The 19,194-nt window shown below is 36.6% G+C and overlaps 2 protein-coding genes across 2 annotated transcripts; one reads left to right on the forward strand and one right to left on the reverse strand.

Moving 5' to 3' along the window:
* Positions 1 to 3,499: 3,499 nt before the first annotated feature.
* On the forward strand, positions 3,500 to 6,833 carry LOC311073174 (P2Y purinoceptor 4-like; the record flags this gene model as incomplete). Its single annotated transcript, XM_084098656.1, has 3 exons — positions 3,500 to 3,543; positions 4,303 to 4,379; positions 6,226 to 6,833. The coding sequence occupies 3 exons, from the start codon at positions 3,500 to 3,502 to the stop codon at positions 6,831 to 6,833; spliced, it is 729 nt and encodes a 242-aa protein (XP_083954782.1).
* A 171-nt stretch (positions 6,834 to 7,004) lies between these two features.
* Positions 7,005 to 19,194, reverse strand: LOC311073133 (integrator complex subunit 11). Its single transcript, XM_084098605.1, has 17 exons — positions 18,898 to 19,194; positions 18,363 to 18,460; positions 18,175 to 18,248; positions 17,853 to 18,081; positions 17,511 to 17,609; positions 17,383 to 17,417; positions 16,424 to 16,562; positions 16,231 to 16,295; positions 15,929 to 16,118; positions 14,905 to 14,988; positions 14,678 to 14,767; positions 13,742 to 13,904; positions 10,987 to 11,097; positions 10,772 to 10,833; positions 10,514 to 10,656; positions 9,311 to 9,440; positions 7,005 to 7,128 (listed from the first exon to the last, which is right to left on the reverse strand). Exons 1-17 carry the CDS (start codon positions 18,923 to 18,925, stop codon positions 7,072 to 7,074), a joined length of 1,797 nt encoding a protein of 598 aa, XP_083954731.1. The 5' UTR covers positions 18,926 to 19,194; the 3' UTR covers positions 7,005 to 7,071.

The following is a 19,194-nucleotide window of genomic DNA, read 5'->3' on the forward strand; positions in this document are numbered from 1 at the left end:
GGTCATTCTACTTATTAATGAAGTCTACTCACATATGCTTTTGCATTCATTAGACACTAAAAATCACTTATATAACAATAAGACACTAAAAAATAACTTATATAACAATTACTATTGTAGCACAATCATATTTTGTCAGAGTTTATCACTTCATTTGTACTGATACTTCACATAATTGCTAGCAATGTGGTAAATCATGGTAAATCACGCTAAAAACATGGTAAATCATAATAAATAATACTAGAATGTGGTATATCATGGTAAATCATGCTAGAACATGGTAAATCATGGTAAACTATGCTAGAACAGGGTAAACCATGGTAAACTATGATAAATCATGGTAAACTATGATAAATCATGATAAACTATGGTAAACCATGCTAGAATCACAGTAAACAATGGTAAATCATACTAGAATGTAGTATATCATGGTAAATCATGCTAGAATATGGCAAATCATGCTAGAATCATAGTAAATAATACTAGAATGTGGTAAATTGTTGTGGGAGGAGCCTATTTTACTAAAATGGCTATAACTCAAGAAGTAAATGAGATATCTTCACCAAACTCAGTACACATGTGTATGGGTTCAATTTGAGGTCACAGTAAACATTTTTATGGAGATCGGACCATAGGTGGCGCTATAACTGTTAAAAAGCTTTAAAACCATATATATCCCATGGTAAACTGCCTGTATTGGCTGTAAATGGTCTTTTCCATCTATTATGTCCGTGGTTACATGCTTGCTAAATAAATCTTAATAACTTTTGATGCTTTTGTGCTTAAATGCCTTAAAGGCCTTAACTGCTTGAACCCCGATAAATGCTGCTTGCAGCTTTAATTATAAATGTTACTTTTCAATGTATGCTGTGCCCTCTTTTCTTACTGATTTGGTCTTTTGAATTTTACAGGTGTTTTGGACACACATATAGTAACTTCTGTATAAATATTATGTTTGAAAGTTATTCAAGAGTGTGAACACTTTGCATCACAGTGGTGTGACACACCCCTGACAGAATATGTTGGCATGTAAAAATACACACAAAGAGTTTAGCACAACTATTCACACACACACACACACACACACACACACACACACACACACACACACACACACACACACACACACACACACACACACACACACACACACATCTAACTATATATTCTGTCGCTTTGATAGAACCTTGATATCACCCATTTTTGGGGGTCAAAGAAGATGGTAATAGTCGAAACATCCTAAGCTCATCTCTTTAATTTTGTGCTGGATGTTGAAGGGCTAGTGACATCCATGATATTTTCTAGCATGAAGCTTTGTCTGGATCACTCAACACAAAGTTTTGTGTTCTGACCACACAAAGATTACACTAAGATTAGATTTCTTGAGTATTGCATGTTTGCACTGTACCCGAAACTTAGACGTCAACATGTATCCCTTGTGGTTGTTACACACACACAGGTATAATTTGAAATGTAGGTTTGTCAAAAGAAAAAAAGGTACAGGCATACATTTAAAAAGTTTTCTAAGTGAAAATTGTGTTTTACTCATGTGAGAAAACTGCTCAGCTACAGTACTAATAAAAGATGCTGGTCATCAGTCTGTTTTAAAGAATAAAATAAAGTAAAAGTTTTATTTAAACAAAATAGACAACTTTCCTTGCTTTTTCTATGGCAAACAAATGTATAAAATGTATACATAGACTGTGTGTCTTATTTTACTCAGAATTTTGAAGTAAAATATGTAAATTTGTTGTTTTGCAACACACACCCACACCATGGTTGGGTTAAACACTAAAACATTTTCTTTAAAAAATACTCAAGAGGAGTGGCTAGCCGCACACTGATCCACTCAAGACTGGAAGTCTACAAAAACATATTTTATTTTTCAAATTGCATCGTGCAAAAAAGTGCAAAGTGCATGTGGGTTAAAAACAGAATAGACACCAGCAAACGTTTCAGCACATTGCTATCTTCAGTGCTCATTTAGCAAACAACATTCACCCTTTTTAAGCAAGTCAGCAATTAAGGACAATCAGCAGAAAGCAATTATCTCAAAATCTCAATTGTCTCAAGTAGAATTACAAACAAGTATATATGTTTCAAATGAACAACTTCCAATGATAATACAGCATTACAGACACACACACAAAAAAAGAAAGAATGTATTTTACAAAAAACAAGAAAATTCAAGTTCTTCATTCATACCCTCAGGAAATAAAGATTTAAGTTCAAAGATCCAAAAAGCCTCCCTTTGCAATAATCAAATTTCAAATTTAGTTGATTCTGTTTTGAGACCTTTAGTCACTTCCCTTCCTAGTTATTTGAGAGACACCGCTGATTTCCTGCAACTCTGTAAAATGTTTGTTGTGATGCTATTTTAGCAACCATGGATGTGACCTCACTGCACTGAAAAAAATGATTCTGACCCCTTGTAAATGTTACATGTTTTTATCTGGTTAATTTCACTGATTATAATGTGTTATTTAATCCTACTTATTTTTTATTATTAATTTTCAAATTCACTGCTCTTGTTTAAAACAAGTTAATTTCATTCAATTAAAAGTAATTAGAAAAAAATAAGTTTAATTTAATTTCCATATACACTGTCAAATGAATACACTATATCTACTCAATAAAATTGTGCAATTACAAGCAATATTATTAATTAAATTTAACACATTAGAATTGAGTAATAATTAATAAAATTAATTTCTTAAAAGTTAACTATTTAACAATTTTAAAACAAAAATATCTGAATAACAGACAGACGTCAAAGATGAATTAAGAACTATTTATTTTGTATTGCCAACATTGAAGACACCTGATGTTAACAAGCAGAATCACTGAAGGAGAAAACTGTAATGTTACAACCGTAATTTTAAGTTACCATCATGGGGATCAGTGTGTGTTTTAGTTGGGCTCTTTACCCTGAAACCATAAACTTTAAATTTTGTTTGGCTGCTGTACTTGAGTTATAACAGCCAGATGAACAAAGAGAAAAGGTGATCTGATGGTGTTGGTTGTGTTTTAACATAATCATTATTTCACAATCATTTGACCTGAAACACTGAAACCGATCACCTCTGAACATAAGCTCATTATTTATTCATGCAGCAATGCATGATGGGAGCCATGAATGAGTTTTGATTAGTGGCACCCAGAATGCACTGCAACATGCTTTATAATTGTCACCATTGTTGAGATTCACAGGCTGATTCTTGAAAAAATTTAGTAAATTCAACTTAAAATAGTTTAGCTAAAATTATGAATATTATTAATCTGAAATTACTTATAAAATATAAGTACAACCAATTTACAAAATATAAGTACACTCAACTTAAAAAATATATCTGGATTTAGATAAATTTATTTTGTGCAACCCCTTGACGTAATAAAATTAAGTAAATTCAACATAACATTTTTTTCAGTGTGTATACTAACATCCCACATCATGAGGGCCTACTGGCTTTAGAACATTTTCTCGATTTACGCATTGATGATGAGGGTCTTCCGACTAAATTTATCACTGAAATGGCTGAAATGGTACTTACTAAAAACTATTTCTTATTTGAAAATCAATATTATTTGCAGGTTGAGGGCACCGCCATGGGGGCCACTATGGCTCCTGACTATGCCAATTTATATTTGGGTTTTCTAGAGGACCAATATGTTTTCAACAATAACACCTTCTTGGACAATATTATTTTGTTTAAGAGATACATTGATGATTGCTTTGTCATTTATAAAGGTTCTGCAAGTGATTTTGAAACATTTGTTTTGTACATGAATTGTCTTAGGCCCTCCATTAAATTTACATATCATGTGGGGTTCACTGATGTCAATTTCCTGGACACTTCTATATCAATTGTGGATAATAAAACAGTCTCTTCTCTTTATAGAAAAGATACAGCTAAGAACAGTCTCCTTCATGCTAACAGTGCTCATCCAATGCCTCTAAAACGTGGTTTACCTTACAGCCAATTTTTAAGACTTCACCGCATTTGTTCTGGGAGAGAAGACTTTGAGTCTAAAACCCAGAGCTTACATGGACTTTAAATCACGAGGCTATCCCAACCAGTGGCTTGATACTGCACTTGAGAATGTTTCCATCCTACAAAAACAGGAGGAGAGAAATTTGACTATGAAAAAAAGAAATAAGAATTTTTCATGCATTTTTAAATCCACATTTAGTCCACTGAGTAATGATATTAAAACCATTATCAAGAATCATTGGCACATTATTCAAAGTGATCCCCAGTTATTGAATGTATTTAGTGAACAACCACTTTTTGTCTCTTCCAGGAGCTCTAATTTGAGGGACAAGCTTGTCCATGCTGACACCCACATCTCCTCTCCTACTACTCTTGTCGATGCCCAGGGTAATTTTCCATGTCACAATTGCTCTTCTTGTACTAAGTATGTCAAATGTAAATCATTTACACATCCTCGTACACTAAAAACGTATAAGATTAGACAACTGATTACTTGTAAGAGTACATATGTTGTTTACATTATCATTTGTCCATGTTCACAACTATATGTTGGCAAAACTACACGTGCATTACGCACAAGAATGATTGAACACAAGTGCCATTAGGAGACAGGATGATACATCTTCAATTTCTCGCCATTTTAAGTCTGCTAACCACTCTCTGTCTGACATGAAGTTCCTGGGCATCGAGAGGATTCTACCTCACAGGAGAGGTGGAGATAGAGATAGAAAATTATTGCAAAGGGAGGCTTTTTGGATCTTTGAACTTAAATCTTTATTTCCTGAGGGTATGAATGAAGAACTTGAATTTTCTTGTTTTTTGTAAAATACATTCTTTCTTTTTTTTGTGTGTGTCTGTAATGCTGTATTATCATTGGAAGTTGTTCATTTGAAACATATATACTTGTTTGTAATTCTACTTGAGACAATTGAGATTTTGAGATAATTGCATTCAGCTGATTGTCCTTAATTGCTGACTTGCTTAAAAAGGGTGAATGTTGTTTGCTAAATGAGCACTGAAGATAGCAATGTGCTGAAACGTTTGCTGGTGTCTATTCTGTTTTTAACCCACATGCACTTTGCACTTTTTTGCACGATGCAATTTGAAAAATAAAATATGTTTTTGTAGACTTCCAGTCTTGAGTGGATCAGTGTGTGGCTAGCCACTCCTCTTGTTTATTCTATATGCCATTGGCTCTACGCACCTGTAGTACAAGGACCTGCAGCACAAGAACTTTTTTTCTGTTTGGAGCGCTACATATTTTTTCTAACTTAACTTTTCTAAAATACTAAAATAACAAAAGTAACGACCAAATTTATATACACTAAAAAGATGTTTTTGTGTGCGAGCACAGAGAATCACCAGAAAGCTTTTGATGAAGTGTCATTCTTTAAAGGAGCTGTAGGCTATGTAGGCTAAGAAATGTATTTCAATTAATCATAAAATGGCCCTGATATGGGGGAGGGGGAGGGGATACACCGCTCTACAGTAATTTGAAAGTGATTGCAGTACCAGTTTTGGCCACAATCTTACATACGGCTCCTTTAAACATCTAGGCTAGCCTAAGCAACTGTCCTAAAACCATTAACAAACCCATTTAGGATGCACTCTTCCCCTGCCAGTTCCACTCGCAAACACCTTCACTGTGTGTTATATAAATGTTTTGATTCTTTGTCTCTTTAACACTGATCCTATTGGCGTCGGGAAACAGATACAGATGTTCTAGAAAAAAACGACAACTTTTCTTGTTGAGAAGAATATAGCACGGGGTGTGGGGGTAATTAGTACTCTTTGGCTTGATGAACGTGTCTGATTCTTTGTCTTAGGCATTAACATAAAACCTAAAGTTCAGGTACTACTGATCCTACTGAGGTGCACACACACACACACACACACACACACACAGTTGTTCTTAAAAGAACATTTACCACTCTACAGATAAGGCGTTGCCTATATGTTAACATATAGGCTACCCTATTGATCAAACAACAACGATTTTGACACTCAGGGTGTCAACATTACGTAATACCTGCTTGGGTGAATTTCACCCCCAACAATCAAAGGAAAATACAATCAGCAACAGTTTCCCCCATACAGACGTTCCCCCTGTAAAAAACATTTGACACCCACTGACCAGTCAGTTTGAGTGACAAATGGATTCCCTGTCAATCACTAGTGATATTGTCATAAATCAATCAAAGGGGTCATAAATCAACCCAAAAGTGAAACAAAGTATATGTTAATACTACTTGTGTGGACCGCTACATCGCCACCGTCCACCCTCACACCTACCTGAGGCTCCGCAACACGAGTCTCCCAGCACTGGTGAGCGCCGCCGTGTGGTTGGTCTCTGGGTCGGCCATTTTGGCCTTCATGCTAACATGTCCATTGTCATCTAAAGAGAACATGTGCTTTGAGGGCTTCACTTCAGAAGACTGGGACTACTTGGCACCCTACAGCATATGCAGTCTCATTTTTGGGTCCCTTGTGCCTTCTGTGGTTATCCTGGTGTGTTACCCCTTCGTGGCCCGCCGCATCGCCCGGATCAACAACTCCACGGCCCGCGGGGCACGGAGGGTCATCTACGCCATCCTGGCCATCACTGTTCTGTGTTTCCTGCCTTATGTCATGCATCTAGTGCATCTCCTGTCCCGCTTGAGACAGGACGAACATAATGACTTGATGTACATCCTCCGTAGGGTGACCATAGCTCTGGTCAGTCTAAACAGCCTCCTGGACCCGATATTGTACTACTTTGCCACCGGACACTACAAGTGGAGGTTCAAAAGACTGAGGCTGAAGAAGAAAAGGGGCGTTTATTCCATTTCCAAGGGTTTTTAAGCTTCTGAAGGCTTTATTCTGACTGAGGCTATTTGTTTTAAGTGCCGTCTACCATGCAAGATTGAACTGAGGCAAGACAAGGTGACTCCTATCGCCCTTGAATGAAAAGACTGTATCTTTGTTTCAAATTCAAGAAATAAATATATTTTTCACAAATGACAGTCTTCTGAATTTTACTTAAAAAAAATTCTTTATTATTATTTTCAAACAAAGACAAACGTCAAATCAGTATCACCATTCAGGAAGGCAGACCTTTCTTCAACAGTGTAGACAAGAAACTGCCCAATTCTTCATCCTGAGGAAGACAAAGATAGTTTTAAACACTATGACAAACAGGTTAAAAGGGTACATTTCAGGTCCCCCTGAAAAAAAATAAAAAAAAAGGTTGTTGATTGTGGCCTGTGGAATGTTGGTCCACTCCTCTTCAATGGCTGTGTGAAGTTGCCGGATATTGGCAGGACCTGGAACACGCTGTCGTATACGCCGATCCAGAGCATCCCAAACACATTCAGTCATGCTGACTGCAGGAATGTCCACCAGAGCGGTCGCCTGTGAATTGAATGTTCATTTCTCTACCATAAGCTGTCTCCAAAGCCAAAAGAATTTGGCACTACATCAAACCACGTGTAACCACACCAGCCCAGGACCTCCACATCCAGCATCTTCACCTCCAAGATCGTCTGAGACCAGCCACCCGGACAGCTGCTGCAACAATTGGTTTGCATAACCAAAGAATTTCTGCACAAACTGTCAGAAACCATCTCAGGGAAGCTCATCTGCATGCTCGTGGTCCTCATCGGGGTCTCGAACTGACTGCAGTTCGTCATTGTAACCGACTTGAGTGGGCAAATGCTCACATTCGATGGCGTCTGGCACTTTGGAGAGGTGTTCTCTTCACGGACGAATCCCGGTTTTCACTGTACAGGGCAGATAGCAGACAGTGTGTATGGGTCGTGTGGGTGAGCGATTTGCTGATGTCAACATTGTGGATCGAGTGGCCCATGATGGCGGTGGGGTTATGATATGGGCAAGCGTATGTTATGGACAACGAACACAGGTGCGTTTTATTGATGGCATTTTGAATGCGCAGAGATACCGTGACGAGATCCTGAGGCCCACTGTTGTGCCATTCATCCACGACCATCACCTCGTGTTGCAGCATGATAATACACGGCCCCATGTTGCAAGGATCTGTACACAATTCCTGGAAGCTGAAAACATCCCAGTTCTTGCATGGCCAGCATACTCACAGGACATGTCACCCATTGAGCATGTTTGGGATGCTCTGGATCGGTGTATACGACAGCGTGTTCCAGGTCCTGCCAATATCCAGCAACTTCGCACAGCCATTGAAGAGGAGTGGACCAACATTCCACAATCAACAACCTTTTTTTTATTCAATACAGTAAAACTGCACATTTTAGAGTGGCCTTTTATTGTGGCTAGCCTAAGGCACACCTGTGCAATAATCATGCTGTCTAATCAGCATCTTGATATGCCACACCTGTGAGGTGGATTGATTATCTCGGCAAAGGAGAAGTGCTCACTAACACAGATTTAGACAGATTTGTGAACAATATTTGAGAAAACTAGGCCTATTGTGTACATAGAAAAGTTTTAGATCTTTGAGTTCAGCTCATGAAAAATGGGGGCAAAAAGTGTTGCGTTTATAAATATGTTCAGTGTATATATATATGCATGCATGTGTATATATATATATATATATACATATATACACAGTATGCATGTGTATATATATTTCTTAATTTCTTAGAGACTTCTTGTGCGCACTAAGAAAATATATTACACTTCATAGCAACCACTTCCTTTTTTAATATAGTATACAATGTAATTTATGCCTGTAATGCAAAGTTGAATTTTCAGCTTCATTACTTCAGTCTTCAGTGTCACATGATCCTTCAGAAATCATTCTAATATGATGATTTGCTGAGACACATTTCACATTTTTCCCAGGATTCTTAAATGAATAGAAAGATGTTTTAGCATTGCAAATGTCTTTAATGTCACTTTTGATCAATTTAATGCTGAATAAAATCAAATGAATGAAAAAACAGGTCTGTATAAGATCTAAGCGTTTGTTGCGATTGGAGGTGTTTCTATAAGACGCAATATATCGGAGAAGGAAAGTGAACCATGCGAGAAGATGACATCACTTTCTCTCCAGCATTTGTGGCCGTTTCAATCGTGATGAACTACCGCATAATAGATGGTGACATTTATTGTGATAGGTTTGTGTTGTGAGCTGGCGATACCCGGCCCTGAATGCAACCCGTGTTTGTTTGGAAACATAAGGGCAAAAACTTTCCCTCGTGGGCTGCGAGATGCTGTAAATTCCACTAGACCGACTGTATGACCATGCGCAGAGGTCATATTATTGCTAAAATTAAGTGGTTAAAGTTGAACACAATATAACCCCTATTAAATTAGGAAGGGCATCAGTGGAGATGATTGTTCACCTGATAGCTCCAAGAAAGCAGAATGGCTTTGAGGTTGGGCTCCTCGGCCGAGGACGTCACTTTAATAACGATGGATTCCACTATGACGGTGCCGTCTGGGACGTGCTGGATGCTGTAACTTTTCAATACACTGAAAGAGATCATGGAAAAAAAGACTTGACGTTTAATGAAACCTTTAGGAAAGCACAAACCTCATTCAGTATTTGTCCACATGCGCTGACATTTACACTGTGGCTAGAGTGGTAACAGCCTTGTTTACTGAGGGCAAGCGTTTGGGTGCAATGACCCTGTACGTGATGAACCAAGCATCAAGACTACAAAAATAGTAGTATACTATCTATCTATCTATCTATCTATCTATCTATCTATCTATCTATCTATCTATCTATCTATCTATCTATCTATCTATCTATCCATCCATCCATCCATCCATCCATCCATCCATCCATCCATCTATCAATGGGGATAACTGAAAAAATAACATTGTTTTGTTGCATTTGCGACCAATTTAGCTGCAGTCTGAAGACCCGTTTATATGAATAATTTTTAAATCATGACACAAATGACTCAGTGATGCCCTCTGAAGTAAAAACTTCTTAAGATATCTCACCTAAGCTCTAGGTGCTAAATTCTGAGTGTAACATCCCACACCGACTGTAGACTTGGAAACACATGACCTTCAAGACTGACTTTTTCTGAAAGTTTTAAAGTTCTTCATTATAGAATTTACATACCAGTGTTATTTTAGTATTATTTATATATTATAGTTTTATTAATATTTTGAAATAGCTTTTATTTTTACATTTTCAGTTTACTTTCTAACATTCAAATTTAGTTTAGTTTTTAGTAATTTTTTGTGTTTAGTCATTTTTATTAAATTTTTATATTACTATTTACTTAGGTTTTATTTTTATTTCAATTTTACTTTTAGATTTAGTTCAGTTGTAGTTTTTATTTATTTCCAGTTAGTATTTTTTTTAAAACTTATTTCACCTTATTTAAAATTTTTGTTAAATTTAATATTTATATTTTACTTTATTTCAATTCACAATAAAAAAAAAAAAAAACGTTTTCATTTTATTTAACAATAATAACCCTGTTGCATATGGGTATAATATGCATAATTACACCCATAGAGGGGGCATAATTAGCTGCATCAATTTAGCAAAAGGAAAGTGTGTGTGTGTGGTATTGTTTGCTGACCTCTTGAGGTGTGTGTAGATTCGGCCGAGTGTGTCGGTGTCACTGTGGGGGTCGTGGAGCTGGACGCGGCAGGTGAAGCGCAGCTGATGTTCACTGAGGCCTAGCTCTTTGAGAGCCTGCTCTGGAGAAACCAGCCGCAGACTCTACACACACACACACACACACACATATTCAGAAAACAGGGAATTATTGACATCCAAAACCTCATATTAGTCAAATAAATGATGAAAACCAACCTAAAGAGCTATGTTGACTTACATTGTCCTTCATTATTAATGTCCCGTGCATTGTGCGAGGTCTTTTAGCATCAGGCAATGGACCTGTGAGAGAGTTTCATATATTTATATTTATATCCATATCCATAGATAGAAAAGCAGAAACTACAAAACCTAACCACAGGACAGAAAAGAAATGATGGTGTGTGTGTAAACAGGTCAAATAAAGCATTCAGTGGTGTACGTGTCATTGATCACCTCCGAGGGCCATCTCTCTCTTCAGCAGGTTGAGCGAGATGTCCACGGGGACGCTGGGGTTCGTCACTATGGTCGTCGTCTCTCCATTGGCCGGCATATAACAACTGACACCTGCATTGGGTAAAACAAAAGCGTTTTTTCTCAGAAGAGAACATCTAAACACTGAAAAGTAAACTATTTAATTGATCAACATTGCATTACTCCCTAAAAAAGTAACTAACTGCGTTACTTAGTTACTTTTTTTAAAAAGTATTGCTTTATATTACTTTTGTGGTTACTTTTTCTCACCTGGGCTGGGCTTGCTTGCTTGTTTTTTTATCAAAAAAAAAAAAAAAGTTCTATTTTTGGCAAATGTAAAGGCCCTTTCTCACCATAAGTAAAATGAATAAGCCATAGTAGACTGAGGGAAATGCAAATTCACTCCTGTACAGTAGAGGGCGCAACTCAAACAAACATTTCAGCTGTGCTGCTGTTCTGGAACGCAGAAGAATAAGATGCAGGAGAAGAAAGTTTAAGACTCTTATTCCAACATTAAAATAAAATAAAAAATGAAACACAAATGTGAAGTTAAATTATTTCATTTTTGCTTATTAGTATGGTCGAACTGGATCATCGAAGGTCAGCTGCAAAAACATTGGTTTATAAAGTGAGATTAAGTACATAAAGTAAATTTTTGTGTTTTTAACATTTAATTATTGCAGGTTTGCGTAATTTTGTGAGTTTGCATTTCACTTTTTATTCATATTGAGGAACACTGAATCTGTTTTTTTGCAAGTGAGTAAATGAATGTTCAAATTTAGTCTAGAACTACAATAACCATCATGATTACACTAAGCGGTAACCTTCTGGTCTCTAACCAACACGGAAGTGACTAAAACTGCAATTCATCGACTGGCCGCTAGAGACAGGCTCCAAAAGAGAGTCAATCACAAATACCCCCCCCATGTTAAAATGCCCAACTTTACAGCAGAAAAAAATATATGTTTACAGCCTGGTACAAAAAGTGGTTTTGGTCTATAGCTAATTTTGCCCTTCATGTCAACTGTGAGGGGTAAAGCCCTGCATTTCAGCCCGAGCCCGACGGGCCCCGACTTTTTTACGCTCCTAGGGCCGGGCTTCGGGCCAATTTTCACGTCATAGTTCACATGCGGGCCGGGCCTCGGGCCTTTTTGGGGTTATCCTTCTTTTTATATTTTTAGACATTAATTAAAAAATATATGAGAAGTTGACGTAGACGATAGAAAAACAAACATAGAAAGACATTTAATAACCTCATAACTTTCATAATCTTATAATTACACTGACATGATTGACATGACAGTCGCATGCACGCATGCACACACACAGAAGGTTTCCCGTCAGCGGAACCAACGATTCACCTCATGTGCAAATAATGGAGAATATTAAGAGAAAAATCGCAGAGTGATAGAAGAGAGGACTGGGTTAAAATCTTCCACTGTGGATGCTATTCTTATTCTCCACGATGCTCTGTAAGAGACTGTTCTAACTTTTCGTTTGATTGGACTTTATTTTCGTTTAACTGTTGGAAACTACTGGAAAAAAGAATGGCCATGTTCTGTGTTGCATTTTTGAGGTAAGATAACCTGCAAGTTTGTTTTTGATTTTTGAATTATTTAATTTAATTTGTTTAGATTGACTATTGCTCATTTCGTTTGCGAGCACTGTTGCGAGCAGCCTGAGCCTGCCTCAGTATTTAAAAAAAAATTACTCACTGTGGTTTAATAAATAAACATTAAAAACTAACTGTCTGTGTGATATGCTTGAAGTGTTTTATATCTATGGATTTTATTGTAGCTAAGTAAAGTATTAGCGTTGATTTGAGAGGCTAAATTGATCAAACATGTTTTACTCGCTGTTGGCTCGGCTTGCTTGGTCGTCATTTTTTTAATTTATTTTTTATGCTCCAAACATTTGTCTAAATTAACTTAATAAAGAAATGAAAAGAAAAGAAACATAACTAACAAAACGGACATATTTTAATGGCAGTCTGCCGCTGTGGAAAAAACACACAAAAAAAACACGGGCTCGGGTCGGACTCGGGCTGATAATTCTGATGAGCTGTCGGACACGGGTCGGGCTAGGGCCTGAGCGTCTCGGGCCAGGGCCGGGCTCGGGCCTAGATTTGAGGCCCGTGCAGGGCTCTAGTGAGGGGGGTGAATTTTTTCTATAACTCATCCGTTTAAATTATATTAAACCTTAAAGTTCTGCATAATTAAGGGCGTGGCCACTTGAGTGACAGGTGGATTGCCGCCGCTGTCACTACTAGCCGTTTGTCTGCTGTCTGTTAGCCGTCACGTCACCTCAGCTAATCCTGTTTCTTTGCCCATTTTCAGTTTATCACAACACCATAAAATGACGCACAGTGTTGACGCGCTGCCAAGATGGCGACGACCAGTTCCGCACACTGGGCTTCAAAAATGCTCTTCAGAAACCTACGGGTGACGTCACGGACACTACATCCATATTTTTTTACAGTCTATGGTTTACATACAACACCTCTGCACTTATACTCCTGATTTCTCTCAATATAGGGACAGGAGAGCTGTCAGTCAATAAATGGGAAAACAAAGAAACTTATTTGAAAAAGTAACTCTAAAAAAAGTAATCTGATTACTCACGTTACTTGTAATGCATTACCCTGCCCATGAATAAATCACAGAACTGGAAATAAGTGATAGTAAAGCAGTCGGCAGTTAAAAACAATCCAATACATTTTGAGAGTTTGTAGACTTACTGAACTCCTGTTCGATCTTGTCTTTGAGGAACTCCATTTTCTTGGCCTCTCCGTGCACCAGCAGTATGTTCCTGGGTTCTGCCATGCGGATCAACTGCATGATGCCTTTGGCGTCGGCGTGTGCACTGAAGGACATGTACTCCACCTGCAGCTTCACCTCCAACTAAACACACACACACCACATATGAGACTAGGGCTTGCATAGACTAGTCGGGTGGTCGAATACTTCAACCACTAGTCAGCGCTGTCAGAAGCCATCAAGTACTCGAGCGTGCAATGTCGACGCGCTCGTTTTGTTTTTTAACCCAAACCAGCAAGCCATGACTGAGCAAAGAGAGTATGTCTTATTCTATATAATAAACTATTTTGAAACGGTTGAGTGAAGATCCAAGTGATGCGAGTACAGATCCATTATTGTTTTTTTGAAGATTTTTGAAATGTTAAAAGAGGAGGCTAATGTTGTATAATACCCCTAGGTTAACTGTTAAAATGAATTTTATCACATATTTCTTGACGTCAAAGATATGGATATTAAGGTTTTAATATTGAATCAATTAACATGTTAAATATAAAATGAAACACGTTACTTTAATGTTTTTACAATAAAGTAAGAGACTTGTTTGCAGACACTGGGCTATTCAGCCCATTCTAAAAGCTATTCTTATCAATGCCTTTTTTTACACTAACATAAACCACGAGTACTTGAGTTACTTGTTTTGACAAGTAACCGAACAGAGATTCAGACGTGAAATACAAAGGTTTGACATAAGAATAAACTTCTGGTTTGGTCAAGGAAGGTAAAAATGGCAAATTTTTATGGAAATTAAGGGAAACGGTGGACAATATAGAGACTACAGTTCTACAGATTACTACTAAAGTTCTCTGATGCCATCTAGTGAAGGTCAATTAAAATCTGTGTTTGCTGCTAGCAATTACCGTTTGTCTTCCCTCTATCTCCAGTTTCTTCTGTCCATTCAGGATCTTGTGTCCCACAGTGCCTTGCACACAGTATCCTGGCATGATGACCTGAGAAACAAATACATTAAACTCATATATTTTCTCTTTCGATGAACCACTATGAGCTGGAACAGGCATTGAATGAGCTGAAGTGGTACGCAAGTGTTTAGCAGTAACATCTTCTGCTGTTTCATAAGGTTTCTTACCATGTTCTTTTCATTCCCGGCCCATTTCTTGAAAATCTGTAAAGACTGCCCAGCATGCAACATTCCAGGGGTGGCGAACACAACCTGATGGAACAGATATCAAAGTCCCTGGCTGCTTTCTATAATATCATGCACTCATTTGATTCACTTCACAACAATCTATCAAGTCTTTTTGAATGCTATAACAACAGAAATGGCTACAAAGTTAATGTCTTCGTAAAAAGAATCAGTTCTACGATTCTGAGGAAGTTCTTGGGAATCGAGAGTCGAATCGAATCTCAAATCTTTTGATTCTGATCACCAAAAAGACTCGAGTTCAGATTTGTTCACCGACTTATTCTGTGACAGATGTGGAAAATCTTTTTAAATATTCCAGTTATACGAACATATTTAATATTACATTTAAAATGTAATTATTGTATTAAATAAAGGAAAATAGGATTTAAAGAAATAAGATTTAACATTTTCATGTTAAATATTCTAAAAGGTTTCTGAATGTATCAGTTAATAATAATAATAATAATGCATAAAGCAGTAGTCATAATAATAATAGTATATAAATGATCAAAGTATATCAATGATCAGATAAAAAAACACTTCTTTCTGATTAATATTAATTTTAGAATATTAACAATAATTAAAAACATAATATAAATTAATATCCTAAAAGGTTTCTACATGTGTCATTTAATAATAAGAAATAATAATAGACAACAAAATATGTTGCATAATATAATATTATTATTATTAATTTAACAATAAAGAAACCCATGAATATTCCACATAGAACTGCAGAGTATATTATCAGATTTAAAGAAATAAGATTTAAAAATGTAATTATATAATTTTTTTAGAATACTCATTAATAATTAATTCTAAAAGGTTTCTATATGTATCATTTAATAATGATAAATAATTGATATGATATATATTTTGCATAATAATAATAAAAAATGCATGAATGCCTCCTTATAGACTTGCAGAGTATATGAATTACACATAATTGTTTTTGTAGCGGCCTTACCATTGGTCCAGGGTTATCAGCATATGAGCGATCAAAGGCTTTGATGTGCTTGAACTCAAACATGTTTCTCTGTACAAAGGTCTTGCGGATCTTCTGATTGGTCCAGGTGATGAAGAGTTTGTAGTAGTGATTGGCTTTCTCCGTCAGCCCGGTGGAGAAATAAATGGGTGCTTTCAAATTCATTCTCTCCCTGTTAAAGTGAACAACCAGCAATTAGACACTGTTCTTCTGTGCCAATATACAGTTTCCATTAGCATCCTGACAGAATATATCAAGGTGATCAAGCAATTTTACAAGCTCACCAGAATGTTTCCAACAAAATACAGAGTTCCTGTGCTCTTCCCAGAGCAAACACTGGAATCAAGACCTAAAAGAGAGACACCAAAATGAACAAGACATAAACACACACGTCTGAGAACGTACAGGTATGATTGAACTGACATTAAAAAATGGATAGTTAGCGCTCTCAAATCTGATTGGATGAGTCTTGTCTACCTTGCCTCCTCTTTCTACTGTTTCGTGAACCTTCTTCAGGAAATCTCTTTCCCTGCAGCGTTTGGAGTCTCTGATCGTAGTGGCATACGTGGATTCTGATATCAAAATATCTGGCCGGCATTTGTCAATCCAAGCAGCTCTGAGTATACAAAGTCAGAGAATTTAAATGGTTAGTTCAGCCAGAAATTAAAATTCTGTCATTATTTATTCGCCCTCATGTCGTTCCAAACCCGTAAGACTTTCATTCATCTGCAGAACACAAATGAAGATCTTTTTGAGGAAATTTGAGAGCTTTTTGTCCCTCCATTGACAGCTACGCAACTACCACTTTGACACTTCAAAGCGTTCATAAAGAGATCGTAAAACTAATCCATATGAATTGAGCGGTTTAGTACAAATTTTCTGAAGAGACACGATCGCTTTATATAATGAACAGATTGAATTTAGGCTTTTATTTACATGCGTATAAACATTCATCAACTCACACATCAATTGTGGTAAACGGTTCAAGCATGTTCGCTTGACGTGTGAGAACCAATGAGGTTCATTCTCCTGTTACACGTCACGTTTGAGCTTCAACCAGAACCAATGAGGTTTGTTCTTGCGCGTCAAGCATGTTCGGTTGAGCTTCTGCTTATGTTTGTCTGATCAATGTTTAAATGTGAATAAAAGTCTAAATTCAGTCAGTTCATCATATAAAGCGATTGTGTCTCTTCAGAAAATTTGGACTAAACCGCTCAATTCATATGGATTAGTTTTACGATCTCTTTATGAACGCTTTGAAGCGTCAAAGTGGTAGTTGCGTAACTGTCAATGGAGGGACAGAACTAACTCAGGTTTTATTAAAAATATCTTAATTTGTTTTCCGAAGATGACAGAATTTACATTTTTGGGTGAACTATCCCTTTAAACATGACTTGAGTTACATAAAATGTGTGACAAAAAGAGATTTTACTCACCCCAAATGTCTGTCTGGTGTCATGTTGTAATCACCCTATACAAATTGATTTAGATATAATTAGCAAATTAAGTCAGTAGCTGGAACATCATGAATTTGAGAGTATGCAATAGTTAATGTGACACTCACTGTGTAGACAACAGACTCCGAGCCAACTTTGATTTGAACCATGGCGGCTCCCAGCACATGACCTGCATAGTACGCTTTGATCTCAAGCTCTTCATCTACCTTGATGGAGCAAAAAAACAACAACAAATAAATAAGTCAGATAAAATTATTCCAAAAAAAGCAACCATTAGCAACATAAACGCATTTATTTGAAGCTTAAATGGCATTTTATTTAAAACATTTTCAATAGGGAAAAATTTACAATAAAAAATACAAATTAAATTACTAAAATTATTTATATTAATTAGTTTATTAAACCTGTTTAAATTAATTAACTAAACTTAATTTAAAAATGAACTTTACCTGAACTGTTTGGTGGAGGTTGAGTGGCACAACTTTCTTCATACAGTCTTTGATCATCTGTGAAGTGAAGAAGTTGGTCTCTCCCTTTTTGTCGACTGTGATCTTTCTGAAGTCCTCCAGCAGGATGGGACAGATGGCTTTGGTGGGGTGGGTCATGTAGATGGGCCCGTCGTAACCCACCATCTCGCTCATGTAGGGAAGAGCACCGCAGTGATCCAGATGGAAATGACTTAGAGGAACACAAAGGAGGAAAAAGAAATCACAATGAACAGGAGGAAAACTCACACAACCATCACATGATACAAATCAAGTATAAACTAACCTTATAATGACACAGTCCAAGAACTCAGTGAGGCGACCGTTCTGGGTAATGTAACTAAAATCTGGGAAACGTCTCTGAAATGAAACACAGGAAGTTAAGGGACTAGTAGACTACATAATTATACACATATGATAAAACACATAATTAAATACACATATGTGAACGTAGCAAGAACTGTTGAAATGTACATCATCGTTGTAGCCCATGTGCATCCCGCAGTCAAGCATAATGTTTTTGCCTCCGATGGAGACCAGAATACAGCTTCGGCCGACGTCCTGACCAGCCCCTGCGAGAAAACACATTCAGAAGAACTTGGTTTAGAATTACTCCCATTTATATTATAAAATTATAAGTCAAAATAATAAATAATCACTTATATATATATATATATATATATATATATAGTTATTTTAATGTAGTTCTAATGTAGTTATTCATAATATGAAATGTGAACTCAAACAACACAAATGCATGTATACAATATATATGCTCACAATATGGTATTATTAGATGGTATATATTAAGTCTAATATACATATGTAAAATAAGTTGTTTTAAGGTAAAATAAGCAAATTAACATAAACACTTGAACTCATTTACTCGCTGATTAATATATAATATTTGTATATATTACCGGTTTTGTTAAGTATCACATGTTTGACAATGGCTTATTCATACACGTTTTTCAGAAATGTTACCTACAAAATGAAGCAAACGTCTTACCTAAAGGCGTGATTTTGATTTCAGGCATCCTGACAGCTTTGAAAAAATCTGAAATTAATGTTTTATGTTTAACGATACAGGAGACTGACAGTCAAACTCTTAACTGTAACGTTAGTAGATTAACGTTAGCTGGATATGAACACTTGGTGGGTGCATGTTAGTCAGATTGCACACTTTCAAGGGATGTAAACCAACTGTGAAGATTGTATAAGTGTGTGGATATGTTCAAATAGTAAAACAGGTTAGCACGGCAGCTAAAAAACTTTAGCCATGATGACGCCACAGCATAGAACAAGT

Source organism: Abramis brama (genome assembly GCF_963993115.1).
Source record: "Abramis brama genome assembly, chromosome: 22".
Taxonomy (NCBI): domain Eukaryota; kingdom Metazoa; phylum Chordata; class Actinopteri; order Cypriniformes; family Leuciscidae; genus Abramis; species Abramis brama.

Excerpts from the sequence above, each read along its gene's own strand:
- LOC311073133 (XM_084098605.1), bottom strand. The coding sequence starts at position 18,925 with ATGCCTGAAATCAAAATCACGCCTTTAG. Across the intron at positions 18,461-18,897 it reads AATCAAAATCACGCCTTTAG|GGGCTGGTCAGGACGTCGGC; the intron begins GTAAGACGTTTG and ends GTTTTCTCGCAG. Across the intron at positions 16,563-17,382 it reads ACACCAGACAGACATTTGGG|AGCTGCTTGGATTGACAAAT; the intron begins GTGAGTAAAATC and ends TTGTATACTCAG.